The following is a 24,163-nucleotide window of genomic DNA, read 5'->3' on the forward strand; positions in this document are numbered from 1 at the left end:
ACTCAAGTCCTCCCGAGAAACCACAGATCTTAACCAGCTCCACAACCTCTCCTGCTTCTATTCCCTTTCTCCCTGCTTTAGTCCCTGGAGTTTTCCAGTTCCTGCCAAAGGTGGGGCTTTTTCACTATTCACCCACCCTTCCCCAACTCCTCCCCTAATTTCCCTGTCAGGGGTGAAACTTCTTTGTGTAGCCACGCCTAGACACTGCAGTGATCCAATAGCTGCTTCATGGGGGCGGGGAAGTAGGCAGTAGCATGAAAGGAAAGAGAATAGGTTCTGGCTGTTGTTGCTGCACATGTGAAATGAGTCAGAGTCTACTGAGTGTGTGGTATGGAGGCTGGGGGCTGAGAAGTGGGGGCTTGGTGGGATATCTGGCCTGCGCTGAGGTACATTTGTCCAAGAATTCTGTTGCTGGAACAAGATCCATCCATCCATTCATTTACAGGGTAAGTGTGGAACACTCTCTGGTGTGGCAAGGTGGTTGAGATTTTTGGAGCATAGATATGGGAGTTCAGGATCATGTTAGGTTGATCCTGCTAAGGTGCTACAAAGTCAGAATGGCTGGGGAGGTGTCCTGTGGCTGTCTTTTTACCCACCCATCTGTATCCAGAAAGTGCTGTGTAAAATGCCAGGGACCTGCACTAATACCCTGATGACCTTGGTGAGCCAGTTCCCCTGGGTAGGCTTTTACTCTACCCCTACGTCCTTTGGAAACATGCCTGGACCGTCCAACCACCCTAACTGCAGTTGGGAGATAAGGAAGAGAAGGAGTCTAGGAGCTTAGGGAAGGGAGGGAGGAGTCGGATCATATTTGTAAAGCATCCCTAAGGAAGTTGAGCTGCTGGCCTACCCACGTGGCCCCTGGGCAAGTCGGGGCTTGTGTAAAGAGCTTGTAGGTTCTATTTGGGGGTTTTCAGTTTTCACCCTCACCCACCGGGCTGGGTTTCACTTGATCCTTCATTCCTGGAAACTGAACCCAGGGCAGTGATATTTTGATCCTTCCTTATCTCAAACATTGGCCAAGGCTAAGGCAGCTGTGAGAACTGGGGGACAAGAAAAGACCCACCAGGAAACTAGGCTGGGGAAGCAGAGACTGCAAGATATTATTTAGACAGATGTTGGCAGCTTTGACCAGTATATCACACCATGCAGGGTGGCTAAGGCAGGAGAGTATGGGGTATCTTCCCCTACACAATTCTTCAGTCCCTTCCTTCACCCCAGCATACCTCCAATTCAACATAACAGATTCACTGAGCACCTACTCTGTGCCACACTGTATGAGACAGACATATGCCTAAAGACATAGTCTGTGCCCACTAGCACCTCGTCATGGGTATATTAGCAATTAAATAAGATAAGCTTTAAAGATCCTGTCAAAATGTTTTGATGTTGTCAGATAAGGATCACATCTAATTAAGCCAGAGAAAATCAGAAAGGGTTTTTTATTTTTTTTTTTTTTGACATTTTAGCACCTTTCAGAGCTGCAAAGCCAGACTACTTGAACTCAAATCCCATCCCTACCATTTATTAACTGTGTGATATTGATCAAGCATAATTACTACACCCTGTCTGAATTCTGTTTTAATCTAGGCTAAAGCCATAGATAAAAATAGAGCTTACTTTATTAAGTTTCTGTGAGGATTAAATTAGATAATCTGCGTGAAATAATTGCACACACTTAGCACAGTGGCTGGACCAAAATAAGCACTTTATAAATGTTAACTATTATTTTTATTTATGATGAGCCATGAAACACAGATAGGATTTCAACAGGTGGAAACAGGAGAGACGGCAGTCCAAGCAGAGAAAAAAACAAGAACAACTGTTTGGAGTAAGGGAAGCTCTGGGCTTGTGAAAAGAACACCAGCTGAACTGGACTTTAGATTACAATTAGGTGGAAAATGGAAGTTAAAGTTGCCATGGTAGATTGATGACAAACCATGGAAGACTTTTGAATGTTAGATTTTCTCTTTAATTCATCAGACTTTGGAAAATCATTGAAAGTTTCTGAGCTAAAGGAAGAAGACAAATCTGTGTCTCAGAAAGAATAATCTGGTAAACATGAGTTACCTTAATTGGAATAGGAAAACATGAGAGGTAGATAAACCAGATGCAGAGAGGGAATGAGACCGTGGAGGTGGTGACTATGGGAATGGAAATGAGGCAATGAATTTAACAAGATATCACAGAAGATGAATCTGCAGAATTTGGAAGTTGACAAATTACATGAGATTGAAAAAAGAAGAATGAGAGAATCAATATCTTTTGGGGTTGGTTTAGACTTTAAAATGTTGTGTATTCCACTAATTCCATCCATTTTTGTGGATGGTACAAATAGAAAGGATATCCAATTTCTGAGTTAGACACAGCTTATTAAAGTTCTGAGTCTGCTACTTTTGCTGTTTGTGATCCTAAGCATATCAATTATTCCTTATTTCCAACCAGGATCAAAACAGTACTCATAGGACATTTAGAAATAGGTCCTGGGAGTGTGATTTTTGTACACAAGAAATGAAGTACTACTGCATTTAATGCCAACCAGTTTGATACAGCAAAGCATTGTTCCTACTACCCACTTATTATGCAGGTAGCTAGCCCACTGAGAAATAAGAATTTCTCCAAAACTGTTTAGAGGGAGAATAGTATCCATATCATAGGTTTGTTGAAAGGATTAAAAGAAGTAATCCTTGCAAAATGTCTAGCATGATATCTGATGCATAGTAGGTTTTTATGAATCATAATTTTCTTTCACTCCAATTAACTACACCTTATAAAATCTTTGCTAGTTTCTGCCTGAATACTTTCAGAGGGAATGTACTTAATAATCTCTGAGAGAGTCCATTCCCTTCCATAGAAAGCCCTGACTCTGCCAAAGTTCTTCCTTTTGTTAAGCTAAACTCAGTATTCCTGTGGCTTCCAGAGGTTCTAGTCATTCTCTCTGGGGCCACTCAGAGAAGTCTTCTCAGTCTCTTCAGGATAGTTCCTCAAAGATTTGAAAACCAAAGACCAGATTCTCATTCATCTTTCATTCCCAGGTCAAAAATTCTTCCATCTTTACTCTTATAGCATGCTGTCATGTCAAATAAGACTCTGAGATTTTAAGTTATATAAGTTGGGGTGGTGGTGGTACCTTCAAAGTGATGGGAAACACTAAAAGGAACATGATGGATGAATGTGACAAGTTCCTTTGTAATTTATTATTTCTTAAATTCCCACTATGTGCCATGTACTTTCAAATACATAATCCCACTGACTACTTAACCCTAGGGAAGGTCCAGGTCTTCTGGTCTTAATTGTACAGGTGGCCAAATAGGCCCAAAGAAAATGAAACTTGCTAGAAATCATCGAGTTAGTAAGTGAGCAAAAACTGGAAACCAGATTTTTCTTACTTCAAGGTCAATTTTGTTTTGTTTTACTTTTGACACTAGGTCCTAAATTTGGAGGCTTCAAATTCTAGTCCTGGCTCTGCCACTGACTGGCTATGTAAATGAAGAGAAATTCTATACTTTCTCGAGGAGCCTCAGTCTCCCCATCTGGATCATCAAGGGAATGAGGTTAGGTTGTCTTAAAGAATCCTTTTGAGATTCCATGACAATGTTTTCAATTATTTGATGGTTTGACGTTTTAGCCAGTTACCAAAGATGAGGGGGAAAAAAAAAAAAACCAACATAATGAACTGAGGTGCCCGCCTATTACTAAAGAAGTTCAAGTAGATATGGATGGCATTTCTTTATTGAGCAACAGACCTTTGGGAATAAGATGACTTTTGAATTTCCATCTAACTCTAAGATTGTACGATACTGAACATTGTTTTATAGGATGTACATTTACATATGAGATCATGAACTTCTTGTTATATCAGTTTCACCTTTCCCCCACTATCCCGCCACCTATCTTTTCCTTGCTGCTGCTGCTGTTGCTAAGTCACTTCAGTTGTGTCCAACTCTGTGCGACCCCAGAGACAGCAGCCCAGCAGGCTCCCCAGTCCCTGGGATTCTCCAGGCAAGAACACTGGAGTGGGTTGCCATTTCCTTCTCCAAAGCAGGAAAGTGAAAAATTAAAGTGAAGTCGCTCAGTCGTGTCCGACTCCTAGCGACCCCATGGACTGCAGCCTACCAGGCTCCTCCGTCCATGGGATTTTCCAGGCAAGAGTACTGGAGTGGGGTGCCATTGCCTTCTCCGATCTTTAGGCAGCCTAAAAAATAAAAGTCAAGCAATATTTTGGCATCAATATCTCATCCTGTACAGACAGGCTTCACTCTATGGACTGATTCTCCCATTCATAATGTGAGGATAAGTAGCCCTGAGCTGTGCTTGCAAATGCTTATCAGTTTGTATGTCTGTTTCCTTAGGATATTTCTGGCCTGTGAGGAAGAGATAGTGCATATGATAGAATTTAGATTGCTTTGTGAGAAAAAGCACTGTTCTTATTGACATCCTCAGAGAGATATAGCTATTCCAGATAGTCTGGTAAATTGGACAGGGTGGAGAGAATATGGGGCAAGACCAAAGAACATTAATAAAAATCAGAAATGAGAGCACTTGAATGAGTTTTATCGAGTTCCTAACCCTGTAAAAAAAATCATACTACAAATCCAGTTTTCAGCTGGGAGAACTCAGTCAAGAGTATATCCTCCTTGGGAAGTCACCTAGTACTGCTGGTGGTGTGTGTGTGCGCGCATGCATGTGCATGCTCAGTCAATTCAGTTGTGTCTGATTCTTTGTGACCCTATGAACTGTAGCCTGCTAGGCTTCTCTGCCCATGGGGATTCTCCAGGTAAGAATACTGGACTGGGTTGCCACGCCCTCCTCCAGGGGATCTTCCTGACCCAGGGATCAAACCTATGTCTCTTAAGTCTCCTGAATTGGCAGGTGGGGTTTTTTGTTTGTTTTATCACTAGCACCACCTGGGAAGCCTATTGCTGGTGATGTAGGTAGCTTTTAATGATACCAGAATTTCATGGTATCTTGTGTTGGTCAGTACATGAATGTGACTCACTTTGGCTAGGGACACTGGGGAACAAAAGCAGTGGTTTGGGGTATTGGTTGTTTGTCTGGCCTGTGGCCTCTCTTCAATGCCCTTTGCTCCCAAGCTCTGGGTGGAATAGAAACAACACTCATAGCAACCCCTCATATGTGTAGCACAATTTGGAGTTTCCAGAGCACTTTCACATACATTATTTCATGTATCCCTTGAACATCATCCAGGGTAGTTTTTGTACCCTTGCTCATACTTGGGAAAACTGTTTTAGCAATCATTAATGTTTTCCTAATATGCTGGGAAAGATTGAGGGCAGGAGGAGTAGGGGACAACAGAGGATGAGATGGTTGGATGGCATCACTGACTCAATGAACGTGAGTTTGGGTAAACTCCAGGAGTTGGTGATAGACAGGGAGGCCTGGCGTGCTGCTGTTCATGGGGTTGCAAAGAGTCAGACATGACTGAGTGACTGAACTGAACTGAACTGGATATGTTTTCATAATCAGCCCAAAGATGGCTGGTCTTAATTATATCACCATATTCTTAGCTACACTTTTCTCTTCCCCACTCCCTTTAACAATTTTTTCAGCAGTCTCCAGACACTAACCATATATTTATATACATTTTAGCATGTCCCCCCTCAATTTAGAGTCTTTTAAGTTATGTTTGTCTTTTTTAGATTTATGCTTTTTTTTATTGTGGATGTGTGTGTTTTCACATGTTTTGAAGGAGAAAGATTTTAACTCACATGGTTAACATTTGTTTTTGGATGAATTAGAATTGCCCCATTGGATATTAATTCTATCTGTACAGTGACAATTGTTTTTAATAAAATTTTATTTTATTTTTCTACCTCAACATCTTTATTCTTGCTGAGTCATTATCTGTTGCTCTGTACACTGGAATAAAAAACAAGGTAAATAGTTGTGACATCTTTAACTTTGCTAGCTCTCTTTATTCTCCTCTGTTGATATACTAATCAACAGTACTGAACCAAACGTTGCTATCACTAACAGTTGAAATACTTCAACCACTTTGTAAATGAAAAGAGAAGCTTGATAAAAACTGTAACAACCACCTGTGGTCTCTGAATTATTTCTATTCCATGCACATATTGTGATATATTTGAATATTAAGAGGCAATCTACTTTGTCACATACCAACAAAATAATGCATTTCCAGTCCTGATGCTCCTTCACGTACCTGTACCAACAGCTGACACTATTGCTTATCTTTTACTTCTTAAAACTTTGTCCTGCACTATCCCATCCAGGTTCTATTCTTTCTTCCCTGGATTCCCCTTCTTGGTTGCTGCTAGCTATTCTTCTTCTTCCAGCTTCAAATATGGATGTCTACTAGTGTTTCATTCTTAACATTTTTCTTAGCTCATCAAGCCTCTGTTGTGATTTACTTAGGCCAATGTTGCTTAACCTTCCAAAAGCTTGTTTTTTTTTTTTTTAATTCATCTAAGGTTTAAGTATGTTTTAAAAGTGAAAGTGTTAGTTGCTCAGTTGTTTGCGACTCTTTGTGACCCATGGACTGTTGTCTGCCAGGCTCCTCTGTCCGTGGAATTCTCCAGGTAAGAACACTAGAGTGGATAGCCATTCCCTTCTCCAGGGAATCTTCCTGACTCAGGGATCAAACCTAGGTTTCCTGCATTTCAGGCAGACTCTTTACCATCTGAGCCAACAGGGAAGCCCTATGTTTTAAAGTACCCCAGATAATTCTGATGTGCATCCATGAACTGAGCTGGTATTTTTATGCATTTGACTTATTTCTAGCCCAAACCTATGTTCTACGTATTTTAATTGCCTGTTGGGCACCACCACTGACATGTTCCTTTGTCTACTCCAACTTTCCAAACTTAAAACAATTTAATACTAAGTATGTTGTTGTTGTCGTTGTTTTTAACTAAAAAGGAACTCCCCTTTCACACTCTATGTGGTCCCAAGGTTATCCTGGCTTCCCAGGCAGAAACCTTTAGAATCTTCTCTGACTTATGCCTTTCTCTCAATTCTCACATCCATGTAATTGTAGGGTCCTATGGACTTTCCTTGTAAGATCTGTATCTCCCATGATCACTTCCTTTCTGCTCCTAGTGCTACCATGTTTATCCTGGCCCTTATCTCCTAGGGCTTGAGCAGAAAACCTATCTAGCCATTCTTTAAAGAACAGATGAATGTTCAGAAAATATTTTTGTCCCTATAAGATTACTGAGGAAATAGTAAATTTAGGTGACAGCCTGGGAGGACCTCCATTCCCTAATTTAGAGTTCAATACTGCCTTGGAAAGCATGTCATAATCATAAGTCTTAAATTACCTGTGAGTCCTGGTTTTGTTTAATGCTAGTTAAATAAATTTCAGTTCAGTTCAGGTGCTCAGTCATGTCTGACTGCAACCTCAAGGACTGCAGCAGGCCAAGCTTCCTTGTCCATCACCAACTCCCAGAGCTTGCTCAAACTCATGTCCATTGAGTCAATGATGCCACCTAACCATCTCATCCTCTCTCGTCCCCTTCTCCCCCCACCTTCAATCTTCCCCAGCATCAGGGACTTTTCCAATGAGTCACTTCTTCCCATCAGGTGGCCAAAGTATTGGAGTTTCAGATTCAGCATCAGTCCTTCCAATGAATATTCAGGATTGATTTCCTTTAGGATTGACTAGTTTGACCTCCTTGCAGTCCAAGAGACTCTCAAGAGTCTTCTCCAACATCACAGTTCAAAAGCATCTATTCTTCAGTGTTCAGCTTTCTTTATAGTCACATCCATACATGACTACTGGAAAAACCATAGCTTTGACTAGACAGATTTGTTGGCAAAGTAATGTGTCTCTGCTTTTTAATATGCTTTCTAGGTTGGTCATAACTTTTCTTCCAAGGAGCAAGCGTCTTTTAATTTCATGGCTGCACTCACCATCTGCAGTGATTTTTGAGCCCCCCAAAATAAAGTCTCTCACTCTTTCCATTGTTTCCCAATCTACTTTCCATGAAGTGATGGGACTGAATGCCATGATCTTAGTTTTCTGAATGTTGAGTTCTAAACCAACTTTTTCACTCTCCTCTTTCATTTTCATCAAGAGGCTCTTTAGTTCTTCTTCACTTTCTGCCATAAGGGTGGTGTCATCTACATATCTGAGGTTATTTATATTTCTCCCAGCAATCTTGATTCCAGCTTGTACTTCATCCAGCCCGGCATTTTACATCATATACTCTCATTATAAGGCAAATAAGTTAAATAATGCATATAAGTTAAATAAGCAGGGTGACAATATACAGCCTTGGCATACTCCTTTCCTGATTTGGAACCAGTCTGTTGTTCCATGTCCACTTCTAACTGTAGCTTCTTGAACTGCATACAGATTTCTTAGGAGGCAGGTAAGGTGGTCTGGTATTCCCATCTCTTTAGGAATTTTCAACAGTTTATGATACATACAATCAAAGGCTTTGGTATAGTAAATAAAGAAGTAGATTTTTTTTTGAACTCTCTTGCTTTTTTGATGATCCAACAATTTGATGGATCAACAATTGCCAACGATTTGTTGGCAATTTGATCTCTGTTTCCCTTTGCCTTTTCTAAATCCAGCTTGAACATCTGGAAGTTCACAGTTCACATACCCTAGAAGCCTGACTTGGAGAATTTTAAGCATTACTTTGCTAGTGTGTGAGATGAGTACAATTGTGTGGTAGTTTGAACAGTCTTTGGCATTTCCCTTCTTTGGGTTTGGAATGAAAACTGACCTTTTCCAATCCTATGGCCACCGCTGAGTTTTCCAAATTTGCTTACATACTGAGTGCAGAACTGTCACACCATCATCTTTTAGGATTTGAAATAGCTCAACTGGAATTCCATCACTTCTACTAGCTTTGTTCATGGTGATGTTTCCTAAGGCCCACTTGACTTCACATTCCAGGATGTCTGGCTCTAGGTGAGTGATCACACCATCATGGGTATCTGGCCCATGAAGATCTTTTTTGTATGGTTATTCAGTGTATGTGAGGTATTTTTTTCACTTTAAGCCTCTGTTTTAAAAATCCATTAATTGGTGATAACAATCCATGGCTTATTCTCAGAGTTATTGGAAGAAACTATTGAGCTAACTGGTATGAAACCCTTTCCAATTGTGAAACCTTTCACTAGGCCAGAAGATTGTTACCATTTTTTTGGTAATTGTTTACCATTCACTCATTCAACAAATATTTATTTAGTCCCTACTGTATGCCAGGCATGTTCTAGGCATTGGGGATGAAGTACTAAACACAACGACCATGATCTCATGGTGCTTGCATTTTAGTTGGGTTAGAAACAAGCAATAAAGAAGTAAATAAGTAAGATATAAAATGTGTCAGATGGTCATAAGTGCAATTGAGAAGAATGAAACAGGAGAAAGACATAGGGAATATGGTGTGAAGTTGAAGTTTTAAGAGGGTGGTTAGAAAAGCCTCCCTAAGAAGATATTATAAGATCAAAGAACTGAAGAAGGTGAGGAAAGTAGCGATGTAGATATCTAGGGGAACACATGCCTGACTAAAGGAACAGTGAGTATCAAAGACCTTAAAGTGGGAGCATTTTCAGGTTAGTTTCAGGAAGAGCAAGGAGGTTGGCATGGTTTGAGTTAAGAGAATAATAGGAAGAAGAGTAGATTATGGGATTAAAGAGGTGATGGGGAGGTAGGAAGATCACCTAAAGCCTCATTGGCCATTATGAGAACTTTAGTTTTATTGAGTAGGGAGAGCCATCTATGCATTTTGAGGTTGGAAGTGACATGATTTAACATATTTTAAAGGATCATTCCACCCTCAGCCCATGTCACACTATTACTTATTCTTTCCAGAAAAAAAAAAAAAATGAGTAGGCCTCAAGTTACTCCCTCATCAAGTTCCCCCTAAATGTGAGGGAACATAAAGTCCTTTTTCTGACTGCACCTAATATTCAGGCGAAATGTACAAGAGCCAAAAAGAGCCTTAAAACAATGATTTTCAGGGAATTCCTTGAGTACCCAGTGGTTAGGACTCTGAACTTCCACTGCTGGAGGCCTGGGTTTGATCCCTGGTTGGGGAACTCAGATCCCACAAGTTGAGTTGAGGAACCAAAACAGAAAAAACAAATGATGACTTTCAAAGTTGGCTGTACATGAGAATTACCTCCTGAATTTTTAAAAATTCAAAATACATCAGAATCTCAGGAATGCAAATGAAATATATGTGTTTTTTGGAGTTCCCAAGATGCACTAGGTGAGAACCACTAGTCAAAGATTTGACCAAATCCTCATGGTATGATTGGGGACCTTGAGTCCAGCAATGGGGAGGAATACACTTTTGATAGCACAACTAGACCTGGGACCACTCACCATTCTGAGGAATGCAGAATTCACAAATATGTGGGCAGAAAGAAGATAAGAAGTTTGATACTTTGGAAGCAGATTATGGGCAAGAGAAAGCTGGGATAGAAGTGGCCCTGAGCCATGCCAAGAAAGAGAAGGCTGAGAGCCAGCACCAAGTGATAAAACAACATCTGGATTATAGGCCAAACATCTGGAAATAATGAAGGCATTGCACAGATTGGAAGCTTGATTTTCAAAGAAATTACTATTCTCAAGCCCACACTGAGCAACTACTTTGACTTTTGCCAGTCCCCTGCATGTGGATGACTGGGTAGGCTCACAAGGAGAGGAATGGGCAGGGTATGGACCACCTGCTGTCTTCCTCATCCTCTTTAATTTCACATCTCCTGCACTGCCCAGGCAAAGCAAATATCTTCCATCAAGTCCTGAGTTCTTAATTTAGACCTGTCATCCTGTTTTGCCCACCCATCCTAGATAGAGAAAGCACGTTTCATTCCACAGGCATGTGCAAGTTGAGAAGAACAGCAGTCACAAGCTGTGGCCAAAGGCAGCTGCACTGGCAGTAGTTTAAGTACCTAATATCAGCAGAAACTTGGCAATGTCAATTTTTCAGGGCACCATGAGCTCATGTGGGAATTACTATTAATGTCAGTCTCATTGCTTATCCTTTTCCCTGTCAACTTGCATTCTTATTTTTCTAGGTTATTTTTTTCAAAGGGGACAGGATCATGACAAGAGGATAGACAGGGTGAACAGTCACATAACAAAGACAAAATAAGGAGATACTCTAGTCATCTTGCCACTTGTCAGCCCCTCTGGTTAAACCCAATCAATAACCCAAACAGCACTTAATAGATAAATTTGCATTAAAAATCATTTGGAGGCATATATAAGAATATTCATAATACCTTTTTAAATTTTAATTTGGGAAATAGCAAGCATTGTCTAATAGAATGATATAGGGTAGTTCAAGGTATTAAAGGAAACGCTGAAGAACTAGGATTTTTATGAAATATAATTCTCATGTCATAAATGTCACTTTTGTAAAGTGTACAGCTCACCGTTATTTTTGTTTTGTTTTTTGTTGTTGTTGTTGTTGTTGTTTGTTTTTTAACATATTCACCAAATCACACACCATCACTACTATCTAGTTCCAGACAGTACCCATTGAGTAGTTATTTCACATTCTCTCCTTCCCTCAGTCCCTGGCAACTACTAGCCTACTTTCTGCCTCTGTGAATTGTCTATTCTGGATATTTCATATAAATGGAATCATGTATTTTTCCTTTTGTGTGGCTTCTTTCACTTAGCATTATGCAAGGTCCATCCACATTGTAGTCCTTATTGAGTATTTCACTCCTTTTTCTAGCTAAATAATATTTAATTGTATTGCCCGTACTCTTGCCTGGAAAATCCCATGGACGGAGGAGCCTGGTAGGCTGCAGTCCTTGGGGCCGCTAAGAGTTGAGCACGACTGAGCGACTTCACTTTCACTTTTCACCTTCATGCATTGGAGAAGGAAATGGCAACCCACTCCAGTATTCTTGCCTGGAGAATCCCAGGGACAGAGGAGCCTAGTGGGCTGCCGTCTATGGTGTCACACAGAGTTGGACATGACTGAAGTGACTTAGCAGCAGACTACACTTTGTTTATCCACTTATCAGTTGATTTATATTTGGGTTGTTTCTACGATTTGGGCTATTATGAATAGTGGTGCTAAGAATATTCATGTCCAGATTTTTGTGTGAATATATATTTTCATTTATTTTGGTTGTATAACAAAGATAGGAATTGCTGGATCACATGGTAACTTTATGTTTAATATTTTCAGGAACTGCAAAACCATTTTTCAAAGAGAGTACAGCACTTTACATTTACCAGCAGTATATGAAGTTGCAATTTACCACATCCTTCCCAACATTTAATCATCCCCCTTTTTTTTATTATGGCCACTTTAGTGGGTATGAAATAGTATTCATGGTGATTTTGATCGACATTCCCCTAATTGCTAATGATGTTAAAACATCTTTTTTTTTTTTTCCTTATTGGCCATTTTAATATGTTCTTTGAGCAATGTATATTCAAATATTTAATTAGATTATTTGTCCTTTTATTGTTGAGTCATAAGATTTCCATATTGTATGTGCTAAGTGTGTGCTAAGTCACTTCAGTCATGTCCGACTCTGCGCAACTCTATGGACTGTAGTCTGCCAGGGTCCTCTGTCCATGAGATTCTCCAGGTAAGAATACTGGAGTGTGTTGCCATGCCCTCCTCCAGGGGATCTTCCCGACCCAGAGATTGAACCAGCATCTCCTATGACTCCTGCATTGACAGGCAGTTTCTTTACCACTGCTTCCCTGGTAGCTCAGAGGGTAAATCATCTGCCTGCAATGCAGGAGACCTGGGCTTGATCCCTGGGTTGGGAAGATCCCCTGGAGAAGGGAATGGCAACCCACTCCAGTATTTTTGCCTGGAGAATCCCATGGCTGGAGGAGCCTGGTAGGCTACAGTCCACAGGGTCACAAAGAGTTGGACACTACTGAGTGACTTCCCTTTCCCTTTCTTTATCACTAGTGCCACCTGGGAAGCCCATTATATATGTGTGTGTGTGTATGTGTGGTTGTGTGTGTGTGTGTGTGTGTGTGTATTACAATATATATAATATAATATACATATTATGTTACAATATATACATTATACATGTGCATTATATATATATATATATGTATATACACACATACATTGATATATAGTTTGTGTGTTCATGCTTAGTCACTCAGTTGTGTCTGACTCTTTGGGACCCCGTGGATTGTAGCCTGCAACCTCTGTCCATGGAATTCTTTAGGCAAGAATACTAAAGTGGGTTGCCATTCCCTTCTACAAGGAATCTTCCCAACCCAGAGATCAAACCTGGGTGCCCTGCATTGCAGGCGGATACTTTGCTGCCTGAGCCACCAGGAAAGCCCTACATATAGCTTGTCAGTTCTCTATAACTTAGTTTTTTTTTCCTGTTATGTGGGTTGTCTTTTTATTTTCTTGATAGTGTCCTTGAAGCACAAAAGTTTTAAATTTTGGTTAAGTAAAATTTATGTATTTTTTTCCTGTTTTGTTGTGTTCCTTCTGGTGCTATGATCTAAGAAATCATTGCCTAATCAAAGATCACGGTTTATACCTATATTTTCCTATAAGAAAAAAATTTAATTATAAACATTTTTGTTTCCTTATAAAAACTCTTTTAAGAGTTTTATAGTTTTATAGCTTTCATTTAGAGGTTTGGTCCATTTTAAGTTAATTTTATATATGGTATGAGATAAGGGTCCAATTTGATTCTTTTTCATGTGACTATACAGTTGTCACAATATGTTTTTTTGAAAAGCTTATTCCTTTCCCATTGAATTTTCTTGGCACTCTCTTTGAAAATCATTTGACCATAGTGTAACAACTTTATTCTAAATGGCCACAAATTAGAAACAGCCCAAAAAGGGAACCCTCTTACACTGTTGGTGGGAATGCAAACTAGTACAGCCACTATGGAGAACAGTGTGGAGATTCCTTAAAAAACTGGAAATAGAACTGCCTTATGACCCAGCAATCCCACTGCTGGGCATACACACTGAAGAAACCAGAATTGAAAGAGACATGTGTACCCCAATGTTCATTGCAGCACTGTTTACGATAGCTAGGACATGGAAGCAACCTAGATGTCCATCAGCAGATGAATGGATAAGAAAGCTGTGGTACATATACACAATGGAGTATTACTCAGCCATTAAAAATAATACATTTGAATCAGTTCTAATGAGGAGGATGAAACTGGAGCCTATTATACAGAGTGAAGTAAGCCAGAAAGGAAAACACCAATACAGTATACTAATGCATATATATGGAATTTAGAAAGATGATAATGATAACCCTGTATGTGAGACAGCAAAAGAGACACAGATGTATAGAACAGTCTTTTGGACTCTGTGGGAGAGGAAGAGGGTGGGATGATTTGGGAGAATGGCATTGAAACATGTATAATATCATATAAGAAATGAATCGCCAGTACAGGTTCAATGCAGGATACAGTATGCTTGGGGTTGGTGCACTGGGATGACCCAGAGGGATGGTATGGGGAAGGAGGTGGGAGAGGGGTTCAGGATGGGGAACATGTGTACACCCGTGGTGGATTCATGTTGATATATGGCAAAACCAATACAATATTGTAAAGTAATTAGCCTCCAATTAAAATAAATAAATTTAAATTAAAAATAAAATTAAAAAAAGAAAGAAACAGCCCAATGCCCATCAACCAAAAGAAAAAAAAAACACATATAAAATAAATTATGGCATATTCAAACAATGGAATACTACACAGCAATGGTAAGGAATAAATTTTGCTATACACAATGTCATGGGTAAATCTTACAGATGTTGTACTGAGCAAAGAAAGCCAGAAACAAAAGAGGGCTCTCATATGAATCAAATTTACATGACATTCAAGGACAGGTTAAACTAATAATGGTTATAGAAGTCAGAATAAAAATTACTTCAGAGAAGGAAATGGCATTGACTGGGAAGGGGTATGAGAGAGTCTGCTGAGGTAATAAAAAGGTTTTTTTTATCTTTATCTGGAAGCATTTGTATGAGTATATTCCCTAGTGGCTCAATGGTAAAGAATCTGCCTGCAATGCAGGAGACACAGGAGCTGTGGGTTATATTCCTGGTTCATGACGATCCCCTGAAGGAGGGCACGGCAACCCACTCCAGTATTGTCTGGAGAATGCCAGAGACAGAGGAGCCTTGTGTGCAATAGTCCATGAGGTTGCAAAGAGTCAGTGATGACTGAAGTGACTTATCACACATCCATGCATATGTCGAAATTGTATAGATCCATCTATGTTGCTGACTTATACAGCAGTTTGGAGGATTCAGATGTATCTTCTGGGATACTTTGGAAGAGTGTCTAGCTGCAGTTATAGGGCACCTCAGAGTAGCTCTGATTTTCTCAAAACTTATTCTCTCTCACCTTCTCTTAAAATAAAAAGGCAGTACATCTACAACAGGACACTGCTGACCACAGGGAAGAACTTGACATAAGGCCTGAGTTTGTCCCTTGGCAATAATTTAGCCATTATTAGACAATTTTACTCATAGCCATGACTTCTTCATAACAGATCAGAGTCATTGTGGCTTCTCTTTAAAAAAGGTAATTTGTTAAACTTATTTTGAAAGACAGTTTAATTTGCTTGCTTGGGATAAACAGTTTGACAAAGTAGGAGGGAAAAAAAAAAAGGCCTATGTTTGTTCCCTGGAGCTTGATACGGGGATTTGGCCATACACCTAACTTGCCTACTCACAGGTCTCAAAGCCAAGGTTAGAGGGACATGTTAAGATTCATGCCACATGACATTTATTAGATGGAAAGGACTCTGGATACCAAATATAATAAAGTGTCTCAGATACCCAAAGGGCAGAAACAGATGCTATGGAGATTTCAGATGCCTATATTGGGAGCTTATCTTAAGGGCATGACTGCTCTTTGGCTCCTGCCAATGATTTTCTGATTTTGTGGGCAAGAATAGGATACAGGGGAGTTGCCCAGACCAGTATTCTGGCCCTGTGCCCATGACACTTAATTCTCTTGTCATGAGAGCTGTGAGACCACTGATAGTTCTTGTTCCTAATGACACGATGTGGGGTAGGGAGGGGAGTGTGCCTACTGAGGCTGACACTATGGGTCAATAATAAAAACAGCAGATGGGGGCATCTTAAGCTTATGTAAAAAATGGATTTTGTAGCCTACTTTGTTCTGAATTAAGAAATGGGAAAGAATGGCCCAGTTGATCGTGGGAAAAGGTACATTCAAGCAAGAATCCCAGACAGGAAAACTTACTCCATTGCTACTGGGGACTTTTGAAGGGAGGAATGATGGTATCTAGCACAAGGTATACATACACACTCTCCTCTATTCTGACTGGAAGTACACATTTAGGATTTTATATACTTTGAGAAACCACCTGAAGTTCACCGTGGTATGAGGTTAAGGAGTGAACAAAAGAACCTCACCCCACCTTTCTCTTTGAGCAGTGCAAGCCCCATGTATCAGTTACTTACATTAAAATTCATCTTTGTAGAAAATTACCTCTCTATATACTCAACTTTATCTTATTTTGTATAACTTCTCAAATCCTTCAGAATGCTTTGATGGACCCTAGTTCATTTAATCATTCCAAGGACTATATAAGGTAGGTAAGGAACATACCGACCCCTTTCTTCAGATTAAGTAACTGAAGCCAGAAAAAATAAAGTGACTCATACAGAATCATAGATTGAAGGAAGAGCCAAGTAAGTTGACCAACCATCCCAGTTTACCTGAGACTGTCCTAGTTTCAACCCTGAAAGCCCCATATCCTGAGGAAGCTTATTAGTCCTAAACAAACCTGTATCCAGGATAGAACCGATATCTCCCAACACTTTGACCAATGCTAGTGCCAGTGCCCTATACCATTTGTATTTTGAAACCTGTTATCTGAGTAGTGTTTCCTTTTCTCTGCACTTTGGTGTACCAGGACATTTCTTCAAGCTGGATCATTCTCCCCTCCCACGCTTCCAAGGACAGAAGCAATGACAGCTAGTTTTCTTCAAAGGTGCTTGAGACAGTTTTGGCAAAAGAGAACCATGCTTCAGCTTTCTCATCCACAAAGGGATAATAATCTCTATTGCTTACAACATGGATGTTATGTGGATCAAATATAATGAGTATGAAAGTGCTTTCAAAACTGTTAATAGCTAGTAACATGTGAGAGATTGTGGCTATACTCTATTTTCTAGGCAGATACCAGCTCCTTGTCTTATCATTTTCTTTCCAGTTCAGCAAGTGTTACAACCACTAACTGTATGAACATTGGTGAATTCCTTGGTCTTTATGCCTCATTTTTCACACATTCAAAATTAGGTTAATAATAATTTATGATATGGTTGTTTTAAAGCTTGAATTATTACATTTAGACCATTTAAGACTTCTTGGCATGTGGTTAGTGCTATCTAGGCATTAGCTGTTTTGAGTTGGCTTCCTCAAACCTTCTAACCCAGGTCCAGAGACTAGACTAAGAGGTCAATAAACCAACTGAGATGGAAGCCACTACTTGCCTTGAGATCCTTTCCATTTGTTCCATAATTGTATTCTGTGCCCATAGCCTTCCCACCATGGATTGCCAAGAAAATGAGTACTGGGACCAATGGGGACGGTGTGTCACTTGCCAACTGTGTGGACCTGGACAAGAGCTCTCCAAGGTAAATACCCCTGGTCAGGATACTTATTTCTGTTACATCCTAGAAAAGCAGACTGGCAACCAAGAAAGTCCAAGATCAGGAGAGTCGACCCCATCTGTGGCTAATAGGTTTAGCAAATAAAACATGAAATCCAAAGATTATGACAATAGCAGTCACAGTTCCATTAAGAATTCAACCTGGCAGCATCAGAGGCAGGTGAGGATTCCATGAGATAATGGAGTATCTCAATAGGAGATATATAATACAAAGGCTTAAGAAGGCTGTTAAGTATTATGGACATATGTCAACTAAAGCAAGATCCACTCATTTGGGGCTCAGGAGCCAGCTATCAAGTCTTGGGAATGGAAAAGAGAGAACTGAGTAGGTTGAAATGTGGCCTCTGTATAGAGGAACTGGGCCACTGAGGAAACCGCAAGAGAGGATTCATTGATGGGGAACTAGGAAGGGTCTAGAATCCCAGTTGGTAACAAAACAACCCACAAGGCAGGAATTATATACTCAACCCTGATTTGCAGAGCTGCATAATTGTTTTTGCTTCAGGTCCCTGTTGGTCCCAGAAACTGAGAGTGGTATTAAATTGAGACTGAAGTTGGGGACACAAAGGTTCGGAGCAGACAGCCAGCAGATTTTTTTCACACTCACATATTTTCTGCAGTTGTCTAATAATTCAGCAATCACTTACTGGTTTTGTTCATTGTTATTCAGTCGCTAGGTTATGTCCTACTCTTTGCGACCCCATTGACTACAGCACACCAGGCTTCCCTATCCCTATCCTTCACTATCTCCTGAGTTTGCTCAAACTCATATCCATTGAGTCGATGATGCCATCCAAACATCTCATCCTCTGTCACCCCATTCTCCTCCTACTCTCAATCTTTCCTAGCATCAGGGTCTTTTGCAATAAGTCGGCTCTTTGCATCAGGTGGCCAAAGTATTGGAGCTTCAGCATCAGTCCTTCCAGCGAATATTCAGGGTTGATTTCCTTTAAGGTTGACTGCTTTGATCTCCTTGCTGTCCAAGGGACTCTCATGAGTCTGCCAACACCACAGTGCAGAAGCATCAAGTCTTCGGTGCTCAGGCTTCTTTATGGTCCAACGCTTACATCCATACATGACTACTGGAAAAAACCATAGCTTTGACTATATGAACCTAGTCAGCAAAGTGGTGTCTCTGCTTTTTAATATGCTGGCTAGGTTTGTCATAGCTTTTCTTCCAAGGAGCAAACGTCTTTTAATTTCTGCAGTCACTGTCCACAGTGATTTTAGAACCCAAGAAAATAAAGTATGTCACTGTTTTCATTGTTTCCACATCTATTTGACATGAAGTAATGGGACTGGAGTGAAGAGGAACTAAAAAGCCACTTGATGAAAGTGAAAGAGGAGAGTGAAAAAGGTGGCTTAAACCTCAATATTCAGAAAACTAAGATCATGGCATCTGGTCCCATCAATTCATGGGAAATGGATGGGGAAACAGTGGAAACAGTGTCAGACTTTATTTTTCTGGGCTTCAAAATCACTGCAGATGGTGACTGCAGCCATGAAATTAAAAGACACTTACTCCTTGGAAGGAAAGTTATTACCAACCTAGATAACATATGGAAAAGCAGAGACATTACTTTGCCAACAAAGGTCCGTCTAGTCAAGGCTATGGTTTTTCCAATAGTCATGTATGGATGTGAGAGTTGAACTGTGAAGAAAGCTGAGTGCCTAAGAATTGATGCTTTTGAACTGTGGTGTTGGAGAAGATTCTTGAGAGTCCCTTGGACTGCAAGGAGATCCAACCAGTCCATTCTAAAGGAGATAAGCCCTGGGTGTTCTTTGGAAGGAATGATGCTAAAGCTGAAACTCCAGTACTTTGGCCACCTCATGCGAAGGGTTGACTCATTGGAAAAGACTATGATACTGGGAGGGATTGGGGGCAGGAGGAAGAGGGGACAGTGGAGGATGGGATGGCTGGATGGCATCACTGATTCGATGGACATGAGTTTGGGTGAACTCTGGGAGTTGGTGATGGACAGGAGGCCTGGCTTGCTGCGATTCATGGGGTCACAAAGAGTCAGACACGACTGAGAAACTGAACTGAACTGAACTGAATGGGACTGGATCACATAATCTTAGTTTTTTGAATGCCGAGTTTTAAGCCAGTGTTTTCACTGTCCTCTTTCACCTTCATCAAGAGGCTATTTAGTTCCTCTCTGCTTTCTGCCATTAGGGTTGTGTCATCTGCATATCTGAGGGTATTGGTATTTCTCTTGGTAATCTTGATTCCAGCTTGAGCTTCATCCAGCCCAACATTTCACATGATGTACTCTGTATATCTGTACACATGATGTACTTTGGCCACCTAATGGGAAGGACTAACTCATTGGCAAAGACTGTGCTGCTGGGAAAGATTGAAGGCAGGAGGAGAAGGGGACAACAGAGGATGAGATGGTTGGATGGCATCACTGACTCAAGGGACATGAGTTTGAGCAAGCTCTGGAAGTTGGTGATGGGCAGGGAACCCTGGCATGCTGCAGTCCATGAGGTTGCAAAGAGTTGGACATGACTGGGTGACTGAACTGACCTGACTGTATATAAGTTAAATAAGTTGTGTGACAATATACAGCCTTGGCATAGCCCTTTCCCTATTTGGAACCAGTTCATTGTTCCATGTCCGGTTCTAGCTGTTGCTTTTTGGTCTGCATACAGGTTTCTCAGGAGGCAGGTAAGGTGGTGTGGTACTCTCATCTCTTTAAGAATTTTCCACAGTTTGTTGTGATCCACACAGTCAAAGGCTTTAGTATAGTCAATGAAGCAGAAGTAGATGTTTTTCTAGATTCCCTTGCTCTTTCTATGATCCAACAGATGTTGGCAATTTGGTCTCTGGTTCCTTTACTTTTTCTAAATCCATCTTGTACATTTGGAAGTTCCCAGTTGATGTACTGTTGGGGCCTAGCTTGAATTATTTTGAGCATTACCATGCTAGCATGTGAAAAGAGTGCAGTTGTGTGGTAGTTTGAACATTCTTTCACATTGCCCTTCTTTGTGATTGGAATGAAAACTGACGTTTTCCAGTCCAGTGGCCAGTGCTGGGTTTTCCCAAGTTGCTGGCATATTAAGTGCAGTACTTTAACAGCATCATCTTTCACGATTTGAAATAGCTCCACTGGAATTCCATCACCTCCACTAGATTTGTTTCTACTAATGCTTCCTAAGGCCTACTTGACTTCACACTCTAGGATCTCTGGCTGTAGGTGAGTGGTCACACCATTGAGGTTATCCAGGTCATTAAGACCTTTTTTGTATAGTTCATCTGTGTTTTCTTGCCACCTCTTCTTAATGTCTTCTGCTGCTTTTACGTCCATACCATTTCTGTCCTTTATTGTGTCCATCTTTGGAGAAGGGAATGGCAACCCACTCCAGCATTCTTGCCTGAATAATCTCATGGACAGAAGAACCTGGTAGGCTACAGTCCATGGGGTCGCAAAGAGTCAGACATGACTGAGTGACTAACACTTGCATTAAATATTCCCTTGGTATCTAATTTTCTTGAAGAGATCTCTAGTCTTTCCAGTTCTATTGTTTTCTCTATTTCTTTGCATTGTTCACTTAAAAAGTCTTTCTTATCTCTCCTTGCCATTCTCTGAAACTCTGCATTCAGTTTGGTATATTTTTCTCTTTGTTCTTTGCTTTGTGCTTCTCTTCTTTGCACAGTGTTTGTAAGGCCTCCTCAGACAACCATTTTGCCTGTTTTCATTTCTTTTTTGGGAGATAGTTTAAACACCTACAAACTGGCAGGCATGGTTTTAGGCACTGTGGATGTGGCAAAACAAAATTTTTTGCCTTCACCAACCTTACCTTTTTTTCTAAATTTATTTATTTTTTATTGAAGGATAATTGCTTTACAGAATTTTGCTGTTTTCTGTCAAACCTCCACATGAATCAATCATAAGTAAATTAGTGAAACAGTGAACAAGATACATATATAGATATGGAAGTATGACAAGAATTAAATTACAGTAATCTTATACAGAGTGACTGGTTAGCTCCTATCATGTAGTACAGTAATGCCTTTTTAAGGAGGTGCCTTCTGGGAAGAGGATAGAACTACTGCAGAGTTCCAAGGTGAGAGTGAACTAGGAATGTTCAAAGAAGAGGAAGAATGTAAGTACAGCTGATGATTGTTGGGTGAGAGACAGAGTAGTACATAATGAGGTCTCAGAGAGAGAGATTGGCCAAATCATGGGGACTCTTCAAGTTTATGATGAGAAATTTTTTTTTTAAGTGCACCAGGAATCCTTCAGAGAGTTTTAGGTTTGAGCTTCCCTGGTACCTCATATGGTATATAATCTGCCTGCAATGCAGGAGGCCCCAGTTTGATCCTTGGATCAGGAAGATCCTATGGAAAAAGGAATGGCAACCCATTCTAGTAATCTTGCCTGGAGAATTTCGTAGACAAGGAGCCTGGCAGACTACAGTCCAAGAGTCAAAAGAGTAGGACACAACTGAGCAACTATCACTTCACTTCACAGGTTGGAGAGTGACATGATCCCCTGACTGAAACAAAATGTAGTAATTATTTAGCCTGCCTCTTTTCTACCTATTTTGCAAATAGAGACTAAGGCCCAGGGATACCAAGAAACAAGCACTAATTCTAATTTTAACTCCTCTACACATAACATTCTATACCACAGTGGGGTACCCACATGGTTTATAAGGGATCCCAAGACCAAGGAATGATCACCAAGAGTTCGGTCATGCTGGACATTAGGATGGACCCAATGGAATAAGCTACTTGGCTTGACGAAATCTATTTTAAATATCACCTTGATCTTCATGATCAGAAGTCTCAGCACTTTTATAAGAACAAGGTATTAGATAAGTCACCCATATTTACAAACCTAAACTTCTCCAAGGGGAAGAAACAGGTCTTTCTGTCAAACTGTTATTTGTTACCAAACTCTCAAAATTAGCTCATGATGAAGTGTATATTTGTCTAAGCATCTCTTTGGTTGTAATTTGTTTCAGCACTACTATAAAGCTCAGAAAAAAAAAATGAATTAACTGCAATACTGTGTTCTTCCAACAACTTTACATATAAATAGCTTGTGCTTGTATAGCAGTCTGTGCTTTGTAAAGAGCTTTCATGTGCATTATCTCATTTGGCTGTCATTCCCACCAAGAAGGTATTATAAATCCCATTTTAGATGATGAAACTAAGACTCAAAGAGGATATGTGTCTTGCTTAAAGTCACAGTGGTTCAGTAAAAATAAACATGAGACAGATGCACATGGATTTGAGTCCCAGCTTTGCTGTGGCCAAATTAATCTTTTATTCAGTTAGGATGTACTAAGTTAAAAATAACATAAAACTTAACACTGACTTGAACCATAAACACGTTTACTTATGTAATGAAATCTGGAAGCAAGAAACCTTGGTGTTGGTTGGGCAGAATGTTGTCAACATCCTGGGCACCTTGCTATTTTTCCTCATGCTTGTGGTCTTTTGGTTACCATAACTGAAAACATTACATCCTTACATCATAGTCAGTTAGGAAAAAGGGACAGGGAAAAAAGCAGCTTAATATTGTAAGGGGAGAAGGTGGCGCTAGCGGTAAAGTACCTGCCTGCCTAATGCAGGAGACAGAAGAAGCACAGTTTTGATCCCTGGGTTGAGAAGATCCCCTGGAGAAGGGTGTGGCAACCCACTCCAGTATTCTTGCCTGGAGAACGCCATGGACAGAGAGGAGCCTGGTGGGCTATATTCCATAGGATCGCAAAAAGTTGGACACAACTGAAGTGACTTAGCACACACACACATTTTCCTAGAAGCTCCCCAACAGATTTCCTTTTGAATCTTTTGTATCATATTAACCAGAGTTGGGCATTATAAGTATCTCAAAATTGCATCCGATGCTAGGACATGAGTACTTGGCAAACAAAAATGAGATTGCCATAACAGAATAAGACCCATTAAGAATCAGTTCTTGAGACTGGTCACTTTACCACCCAGAATGAAATAAATGTTATGTTAATAAGGAAGAAAATGAGCAATGAATTTTGGATAAGAAGCTAACAGCATCTGACACAATCTTATTTTTATAATTTATTTTATTTAGTTTTTAAGTTCACTCATATGAACTGTAAAGTGTTAGTCACTCAGTTGTGTCCAACTCTTTGTGACCCCATGGACTGTAACCCACCAAGCTCCTCTGTCCATGGACTTGTCCAGGTAAGAATACTAGAGTGGGTTGCCATTTCCTTCTCCAGGATGAACTGTAAACATCACTGTAAATAAATCTTTAGAGAAGAGCAGCACTCTTCCAGCAGGACATTTTTAGAAGTAAAATGATCAAGCTAAATAATGCATTCAGTTTTAAGAATCCTGTAATATATTAGCAGATAACACTTTCTTTCTTTATTTTACTAATTTCCACTATAATTACAATTATTGTCAATAGTGCATGGAGTTCTTATATCCCAGAAACCTAACCAAGCATGAATAATGTATGTGTCTATCATTTATTTTATGTCTTCCTTTGTCACATTAAATTACTAACATGAGAGGAGTTTGTTTTCTTT

The 24,163-nt window shown here is 40.1% G+C and overlaps 1 protein-coding gene across 4 annotated transcripts in view; it reads left to right on the forward strand.

Annotated features, from left to right (window-relative positions):
- Positions 1-288: 288 nt before the first annotated feature.
- EDA2R (ectodysplasin A2 receptor) overlaps positions 289-24,163 on the forward strand; it is a 123,167-nt gene continuing 99,292 nt past the window's right edge. For all 4 annotated transcript variants that reach the window (XM_055565185.1, XM_055565186.1, XM_055565187.1 and 1 more), the window contains exons 1-2: positions 289-446; positions 17,504-17,600. In XM_055565185.1, coding sequence (XP_055421160.1) covers positions 17,514-17,600 — 87 coding nt within the window. In that variant the 5' untranslated portion in view covers positions 289-446; positions 17,504-17,513. The remainder of the gene's footprint in view (positions 447-17,503; positions 17,601-24,163) is intronic.

This window comes from Bubalus kerabau, chromosome X (assembly GCF_029407905.1).
Source record: "Bubalus kerabau isolate K-KA32 ecotype Philippines breed swamp buffalo chromosome X, PCC_UOA_SB_1v2, whole genome shotgun sequence".
NCBI classification, from domain to species: domain Eukaryota; kingdom Metazoa; phylum Chordata; class Mammalia; order Artiodactyla; family Bovidae; genus Bubalus; species Bubalus kerabau.